At 45.6% G+C, this 9462-nt stretch overlaps 1 protein-coding gene across 1 annotated transcript; it reads left to right on the forward strand.

Moving 5' to 3' along the window:
* Window positions 1–5753: 5753 nt before the first annotated feature.
* ELOVL3 (ELOVL fatty acid elongase 3) lies at window positions 5754–8995 on the forward strand. The gene is made up of 4 exons (XM_012661683.1): window positions 5754–6038; window positions 6979–7110; window positions 7823–7974; window positions 8231–8995. Exons 1-4 carry the CDS (start codon window positions 5950–5952, stop codon window positions 8656–8658), a joined length of 801 nt encoding a protein of 266 aa, XP_012517137.1. The 5' UTR covers window positions 5754–5949; the 3' UTR covers window positions 8659–8995.
* The last annotated feature ends 467 nt before the right edge of the window (window positions 8996–9462 follow it).

Genomic DNA, 9462 nt, shown 5'->3' on the forward strand with positions numbered 1-9462 from the left:
CAGTTTTTTATTTCTTTGTTTTTAGAGGTCTGTAAAAATATTTTTTTAAAAATTAGCCAAGCATGGTGGTACGTGCCTGTAGTCCCAGCTACTTAGGAGGCTGAGGCGGGAGGATCATTCAAGCTCAGGAGTTTGAGGCTACAATGAGCTATGGTCACGTCGCTGCACTCCAGCCTTGGCAGCAGAAGGAGACCCTGTCTCTAAAAATGAATATATTTTTTCTGTATCTAATCAAATACTCTTTATATGTAAGTAACAGCGTCATGTTATCTTTTTGTAAATTCCTTAATCTTTTGAACCTAAACTACAGTCTAAAAGTCTTCTGACAATAATTGTAGTATAATGTCTTTTTGGCTCACTGGATTTTATATTAATAGTGAAAAATGTCTTTGCCCAAAAAATATATCTAAAGTGGTTCTGTCATCTCATTTGTAAATTTTGTCTTGTACTGTGATTTAATGAACCTAATTGTCCTTATGAAATGGTAGCTGTGTGAAATAAATTTACCAAAAATCAACATTTAAACATCCTTATAGCTTCCTTGTCAGCTGAAACCAGATAGACAGGCATCTTTTGAGCTATACCTCCCTTGAGTTTATAGGCAGTTTGATAACCACCTATCCTCAAGGTTGCATTTTATGACAGTTTAATTACTGAGTTCAGGCCAGTGAACATTTATACTTTCTACCAACTACCTTGGTATAAATATCTTGGGAGGTGCTGACCTGGAATGGTTGTGAAAAGGCTCCTGGTTTCTTCTTTGCCTCACTTAACATCTATTTTAAGGTCAAAGCAATATCTGCACACTGTTTTCCTTTCAGTCCTCCAGATACTGGAGGTCCAGCCCTCTCCATGCCCCTATGTGTAATTTCACCCTAGATCAGACTTTGTCTCTTGGATCCTGGAGCAGCACGGGAGCATAGCATGCTTGTTTTCTAGAACCCAGCCAGTCATGGATGCCGGCCTTGTCTCCACACACCGATAGTTACAACACAATTGTATTGTATTTCCTGAGTCACCAGTAAGAGAACAGCCTTTTCTCATCTAGGCTGGGAATGTTGAAAATGCTCAGCCTCATATACAAATTCTTAGGTTCTCATTAACACATTTCACAAAAGTAAATGAGTATTATTTGATATGGTTCAGATGTTTAAATGGTCAACATTTTAATAAATACTTGCATTATAATTTTGTCCGTTTTAAAAACAGTCATGGTTGAATGTAAGCTATTAAATGTTCAACGGAGTGTAAAAAATATGTATTTTAATACATACAGCTGTTTTTTTCTTTTGGCTTATTTCACTGGGTTAAATTCCTGGGTGAGACACTGGGTCAAAGCATACCAGCTGGCACTTGCTAAGTGTTTCCTTAGTGTGTTAGGGACATAATCCCGAAGAAAGATTATGTCAATTTACCTGGCCACTAGGAAACAGGAATGCACCTGTTTCCCGAAGCTTTGCCCAGCGTTAAGTATTTAATTTGTGCTTGGTTTAATGGCTGTTAATCTGGACCATACTTTACATACAGTCTTTAATTTGCATTTCCTTAATTACTAAGGAAGTTGAGTCTTTTAAAAAACATGTTTATTGTTTGTATTTCCTCTTCGGTGCCTATTCAATTCAAAGTAACAGACATATTTTGAGTGCCCACCCTGTGCCAGGTGGTGTGTACTACCCTCAAGGATAGGGGACCTAATGAAAATAACCATTTGGGACAGGTTGGGGGAATCAGAATAGTATAGAAAATATATGACTCACTACGCCATAGGTGGAAGTACAACGCTGACAGGCAGTTTGGGCAAAGTCCTCTGGGTGGAAGACAAAGAAGGAAGGGGTTGACCCTGCCTGAAATAGGTTAGGCTTTTGCAGGGCAAGTGACTTTAGAGCTAGGGTCGAGCAATGAGTAACATTTGTGCAGGTGAGAAAATAATGTATGGGGAGAGGGCATGATATATAGAGAGGTAAAATGTGTAGAGTTGTGATTCTTCCATTATAGCTGCAACATGGAATGCTGGGGCTGAGGGATGTTGGGACATTGGCTGGAAAGGAATGGTCAGGGCTAAACTCAAGAATCTCATCTTTGTCCTGAGGATATTTTTTTCTTAACAAGGAGTGACATGAGCTGATGTGTGTTTTAGAAAGACCTCTGGTCAGGTGCAGGGGAGCGAGCCCTATAGTCCTTGCTACTTGGGAGGCTGAGGTGGGAGGATTGCTTGAGCCCAGAAGTTTGAGGCCAGCCTGAGCAACATAGTGAGACCCCATCTTAATTAAAAAAGATAATAATAACTTCAAAAAGAAAGAACTTTCTGGAAGCAAATGAGATGTAGATTTAGAGACACTGGAGTCTACAAGATGAGCCTGTTTGTGTCCTTAGCCATTTACCCAAGATCATGGGACTTTGAATAAGTTTTTTTTTTTTTTTGAGACAAAGTCTCACTCTGTTGACCTGAGTAGAGTGCCGTGGCATCAGCCTAGCTCAGAGCAACCTCAAACTCCTGGGCTCAAGTGATCCTCCTGCCTCAGCCTCCTGAGTAGCTGGGACTACAGGTGCACACCACGATGCCTGGCTAATTTTTCTATTTTTAGTAGAGACAGGGTCTCCCTCTTGCTCAGGCTGGTCTTGAACTCCTGAGCTCAAGTGATCCTCCCGCCTCGGCCTCCCAGAGTGCTAGGATTACAGGTGTGAGCCACTGTGCCTGGCCAGAATAAGCTTTTTATGTAGTATGCACATTAAACCTTTATCCGTCCTACTTAAAACTATATTCCCATTTCATGGCTTTTCTTTTCAAAATTTTGGTAAAATATACATATCATAAAATTTACCATCCTCAATATTTTGAAGTGCACAGTTCACTAGAGCTAAGTACATTTACATTGTTCTGCAACCAATCTCCAGATTATAGCTTTTTAAAAAACTTAATTTAGTTGAGCTTATGAAAAAGAAGTTGAAATTTGTACAAAGTCACTTTTTTGGTAATAATTACTGAAGTTTGCTCAACAGTTTACATTGTATGATGCTCTTTAACATATATGATTTTACTTGATCCTCATAAACATCCTTCCGAGGTGGATGTGCTCTCCACTTTACAGATGAGAAAGCTGAGGCCATGAGACGTTTGATGGCATCTTATTCAAGGTTACATAACTATAATAGTAAGTGGCAGAGATAGAATTTGAATAGAGGCATTCTGATAACCATGCTACCTCTAGAAAAAATGACAGGACTTTGTGTTATGTGGGAGACTAAAATATGATTTCTAGCCTGGGAAATGAGAGAACTCAGAGACACAGCAGGTGCCAGATAATACAAGTGACTGGTGTTCTGTAAACTTCCAAAGCTATGCTCTGAGTTATCCATCTGCTCATACCACCCCATGCTTATCATTTCTTCTTCCCCTGTGCCGAGGCTCTCAGGAGGGCTGACTATTATTAGGAGAAAAACAGTGACAGCACGGAAGACAAGCTTGGAGTCTTTATCCTTGGAGTGTTTATCCTAGAGAAACAGAGTGCCACCCAGGTTTCCATACTGAGGATTTCATTCAATCACTCACCCATGCAACAAATATTACCTGAGTACTCACTACATGCTTAGCATTAGGAGAATGATGTTGAGCAAAATAGACAAAATCTCTGCACTCATGGAGCTCAAGGACAAGTGGGGAAAACAGACATTGATCAGGAAATCACAAAAATAAGTAATTATGAACTCTCATTGAAGGAAAGAAATAATATGCTATGAGAGAATTTATATAAAATAGGGGCACCAGACCATGTCCAAGTAAGGGAAGTTTCCCGTAAGAAATATTTTCTGGAAATTTTTCTTCTTCTTTTCCTCTTCTACACACACCTCCCCCAAGCCTCACGTTAACCTTCACAGGGAAAGACATGTAAAATATCATTTGGAGAAATACAGTACTGAATATATGTTCTCTATATGCGTTTGTAAATATTCCATAATGATTCACCCTGACATTTCCACATGTTTAGTCCACAATATTCTTTCATGGACATTATCTGACTTGTATACTGATCACAACGTTGCAAGGTAGGCAGGCAAGTATGACTACCTGCATTTCACTGATGAAGAATGTGAGTCTCACAGAAGTTAGGTAACTTACCCAAAATCAAGTTACCCAATTGTTAATGGTGGGGCTGGGACTTGAAGCTAGGTCTTGTAGCACCTAGATGATGTTATTCTTGTAATATTCATTCTTTCATTTATTCATTCATCCATCAAACATGTATTGATCACTTTCTGAGAGTCAGGCTATGTATGGAGCAATCAGGAGCCACTGAAGAGTTTTAAGCAGGAAAGCAGCCTGATCTAATTCAGGTTTTAGACAGAACTGTCTTCTGGATGAGAGGACAGAAAGTGGTGGTTTTCAAAGTATGGTCCAGGACCTATAAAGTCAGAATCTCTGAGATCCAGGCTCAGGAATCTGGCAATTTGCCAGGTTCGGGAGCTCTTTTCTGATTCCGATGCAATACAGAGGAAAACCGCTGTGTTAGAGGAGGCGGTACAACCAGTTAACATGACCACAGTGGCCGCTCTAGTAACCAGGTGAGAGGTGATAATGTTCACAGACAAAGAGATGCACTTTTGAGTCATTTAGATGGTGTGAACAAGACTTCCACTCCACCTTTGCAAGGACAGTGGCTGGGATTCCTATCTGGATCCTCTCCCTGGCTCTAGAGCCTGTGGGCTTTACTGCACATAGTGATTTATACCCACATGTTGACTTTAAATAATTTATATTTATTTTTCTTAGCACTTGCTTTGCAAATCTCCACCTTATCTCAGACTGCCCCAAGCCTTGTATTTATTTCTCCTTCACTTTCATAAAACCTAGGGGAGAAATAATGGACAGCCAAGTAAAACCTTAAAAGTTTTAAAACATTTCTTTCTTTGGGGCTGTATACACAGGCAAATAAGAAGTGATTTGATCAGACAAGCACAGACTGGGGAGAGAAAACAGCAGGCCTTGGGGAGATACACTGGACTTCCTCCTCCCTAAACCCTAGGATGCCTCCAGGAAACCTGAAGACAGTAATTCCAGAAGCCCAGAGGGTGACCCCATTTCCTCTTTGAGGTTGTTACTGGGTGTCAGACTGGAGGCGTTGAGGAATTCAGGAAACTGTAAAGAAACCACAACAGCCTCAACAACCACCTCCCCAAACATCAACATCAACAACCTCAACAATAAAATTCATTAAAATTCATCTCCCTCCGCCCACAACCACAGACCAGAAACTAAGCTGGGAGGTGGAAGGGACTACAGCAGAAACTCTTGGTTGCCCAGCTCAGTATTTCCTCATCCGAGACCTGAGTTTCCCAAAATCTCAGGGAGCTTGGAAACTGACGTCCTCATCTCTGGGTTAGAGGTGGCTGAGGCCACCTCCACTCTCTTCTCACCGCCAAACAGGTCAGGATTAAAGCAAACTGAGGCAAAGGTTACGGTTGGCGGCGCCACGAGGAGACTGGCCGGTCCAGGTACCCTACAAGGCTGCGGAGGTGGCGGTGGAGATGTCAGGCGAGAAGAGAGTGGGAAAGTGGGCAGGGTGAGGGTCTACGACGGTATTTGGGGCGGGGCGTGCGGAGCGCCTGGGGGAGGAGCCCTTCAGGATGGCCAATCAGAGATAGGGCTGCGGCCCAGGGGCGGAACAGGGGTGTATCTTGGTGGAGATTGGATAACTGCAGGGTATCGGCGCTGAGGGAATCGCGCACCCCTGGGCCAGCCGCTTTGCAATGCTGTGTTATAAACCGTGGTGGCGGCGGTGTTAGCTGGCTGCGCTGCAGCGCACGTGCCTGGATCGACGCCCTCCTCGTCTTGCCTAGGTGTTCCTTCTGTCTTGGGCCCGTTCGGTCTCGCCCCGAGGTTCACTCCATTCTTGGCACCGCCCAGCCTCTCGCCCAGGCACCCAAGCTTTAGATCTCGAAGTGGTCACAGCCATGAATATCTCACACGAAGTGGAGCAGCTGTTCCAGCCCTATGACTTTGAGCGGTCGCAGGACATGAGGCCCTTTTTGGAGGAGTACTGGTGAGACCTGGCGAGGGGGAGGGGCCATTCTAGGGGCTCAACCCTGCTGACTGCTTTCACGAGAGGACGGCAGGGGAATGGAGGGTATTGAATGTCCCCAATGATTTTCTTACAGAGCAAACGTATCGGACTGCCCCGTACTGGCTCCACACTACTGTTGTCCAAGGTGCAGGTAGTGTGGCACCTCAAAGAGATTAGAGCTGAAAGGAAGAAAGTAGAAATAAGAGGATGAGGGAGAGGAATATGGCAGGATACAGAAGCCAAAGATAAAAGAGTGTAGTGAGAACTGGTCTCTGAGGAATGAGGGTGATCTGAACCCCTACTAGATGACTCTTTCCCTGTCCTTTGTGGCTGTGTGTGCGCGTGTAGGTGCATAGTGCTGGCGCCCAGGGACAGCCTGCCCTTCACAATTATCACGTTGTTCCCCAAATGCTCTAAGGTCCCTGCTGTGGAGAAGGAGGCAAAGTCAAGGAGCTCTTCCAAGCTTTCCCCAGGCTCTCTGGCTTTGCTTTAAAGCTCCCTAGAGGTGTTTGTGGGCTGATTTTATGGTCCAGCCAATTGGCCATGACCCAACCAGGCAGAAGCTATTGCCTCATTCTTCTTATACCACAGCCTTGGGTTGATTCTAGGCATGGGCCAGACAAACGTCACCCATCCCCAACCCCATTGAGAGAACAATAATTATAGAAACCTTGGACCTAGCTCCTGCCCTGTGCTAGGTACTTTCTATTGATTAATAATGCCAGGAGAGGAATATTAATTCCCCTTTACAAATGAGGAAACCAAGGCTCAGAGAATTAAGTTAGTTTTTCCAGTGTTACACGGGTAGTAAGTGGCAGAGCTGAGACTCCAACTCAGAGCACTCACCTGGAGAGATGAGTGGGCATACTTCTAACCAGCACCCATTCATGAGCCCATCCCTCTGCCTTCTGCCTGCCAGGGCAACCTGTTTCCCCATAGTTCTGATCTACCTGCTGCTCATCATTGTGGGGCAGAACTACATGAAGGCACGGAAGGGCTTCAACCTGCAGAGGCCTCTCATCCTCTGGTCCTTCTGCCTTGCGATCTTCAGGTAAGACACTCCCCCCTCCCACTCTCTTCCTATTCTCTAGACCTTAGACCTCCATTCTATCCCTTAAAGATTTCCAGAATTTTCAATTGCATCACCCCCAGTCTTACCCCCAAGTTGCCTCGTTTTTTTCTTTTTTTTCCATTCAGGTTTAGAGCACCGAGTTGCCTCATAAAACTCTCCCTGTCCCATTCTTTCAGCTTTAGCTCCTTTCCCAGCTTCCACTCCCATCTTCCCATATTACCCTTTTTTCCTTCTTTTCTAGACCCCAATCTGGCAGTCTCTGCCCCATCTCACCTGTGCTCAAGGAGTCTGTACTTCCAACAAATTTCTCCAGCCCCTAATACTCTCATCTCCTAACACCCTCTCCCAAGACCTTCCATGTTATGTTTTATCCCCCACACTCCTTCAATCTTCTCCATTCTTCTACTCATCTCTTCCCAGGTCCCTACCTCATCCCAAGAACTCCATTCCCTAACTCAACTTTCAGTTTTATCTCCATGTATTCCCTGGTCTTTCCCCAGCCCTCATCTCCTCCAGACTACTGGTTGGATCTACCAGATTGGCCCCAGGATCTCAGAAGCTGCGACCCATCCTCCTTGGATGGGTGGGAAGGTGGCGGAGCTTGGGACTTAGTGACCTGGCCAGGCCAGGGGGAAGGGTGGATTGGTGCCTGGAGATGACACTCATATCCTCTTCCTCTCTCCCATTTCAGTATCCTGGGAGCGGTGAGGATGTGGGGCTTTATGGGGGCTGTGCTACTTAGAGGGGGCCTAAAGCAAACGGTGTGCTTCGTCAACTTCCTGGACACTTCCACAATCAAGTTCTGGTCCTGCATTTTTCTTCTCAGCAAGATCATTGAACTCGGTGAGTGGCAAGGCTTTGTCTCTCTGGTGCCCAGTGAACTATATCCCACTTCAGGGCCCTCCCTTCACCCATCACATGGAGAGTCCCTTCCCCACCCCTGGGTCCTAATAACACCTCTCACTCAAGCCCCTCTACAGATTCTCTCCCACAAAGACCCCCCTCCCTCCCCTGAGAATTTCTCCTGTGTCCCCATACCCAGTGTGGAGGGTGGTCCCAGCACTGGGTGGTATGCCAGCTATGACTCCCCATCTCCTAGGAGACACAGCCTTCATCATCCTGCGTAAGCGGCCACTCATTTTTGTGCACTGGTACCACCACAGCACAGTGCTAATGTACACAAGCTTTGGATACAAGAACAAAGTCCCTGCAGGCGGCTGGTTCATGACCATGAACTTCGGTGTACATGCCATCATGTACACCTACTACACTCTGAAGGCTGCCAGCGTGAAGCCCCCCAAGTTGCTTGCTATGCTCATCACTAGCCTGCAGATCCTGCAGATGCTTCTAGGTGCCATCATCGGCCTACTGACTTACATCTGGAGGCAGGAACAGGGGTGCTACACCACAGTGGAACACTTCTTCTGGTCCTTCATCTTGTATGCAACCTATTTTATCCTCTTTGCCCACTTCTTCCGCCAAACCTACATCAGGCCCAAGGTCAAAGCCAAGACCAAGAGCCAGTGAATGGTTGGAGTGAACAATGAAGCCCCAGGCTCTCTCTTGCCCAGGGGACTAAGGTGCTGTGCTTAGGTTTGGGAGAATGATTAGGGTGCCTTACCTGCATGGCTTCCCCACAGGATGTGTGTACCATGGGAGGTGGTAGGAAGTTATGACAGACAAGAAGGGTCACCCCTGAGATGAGGGCGTGGTCTGGTGCTTTGATATTTCTGTTTTTAAGGTGAAGGCCAAGCAGGCCCTGGAATGGGGGTGGAACTGAAGAGTGTCCCCAGAGCTGAGTTATTTATATTTCTATCCAGAAGTGTTTCTTCTTCTTGCTTTATTTTTTAATTAAAGATTTCAAGAAGATTTGGGGATTTGGAGATTTTCTGGGAAAAGGTGGCTGCTGTAAGGGGAGACAGTTCCTGGTAGGGGGGCGATCAGCAGGTGGGAAGGCTGAGGGCGTGTGGAAGGATGAGAGGCACACACACAGACACACAATAAGAATCCTAGGCCTGGTAGGCACTTAATAAATGTCTGTTTCAGACCAGAATTTTATTGCTGTTAGAGGCCCCAAGCCCCTCATAGGAACAGTGAGAAACAGGTGCAGAAAGGTGGAGTAACTTACCTAAAGTCATAGGCTTCCTAAATTGCAGAATTAACACCTGCAAGTAAGCGTTCGAAACCAGTCCTACCAGCTATTCTCCCTGAGACCACGAGGTGGCGCCGCAGCGCCGGCTTTGGCCGACGCCAGGCAAGTAGCTGGCCCCCTAAGCCCCACGCACGCGCACCTCTTTGCTCCAGGGAATCCCCACCTTCCCCATTCTGGAG

This window comes from Propithecus coquereli, unplaced genomic scaffold (assembly GCF_000956105.1).
Source record: "Propithecus coquereli isolate 6110/MARCELLA unplaced genomic scaffold, Pcoq_1.0 Scaffold73, whole genome shotgun sequence".
NCBI classification, from domain to species: Eukaryota; Metazoa; Chordata; class Mammalia; order Primates; family Indriidae; genus Propithecus; species Propithecus coquereli.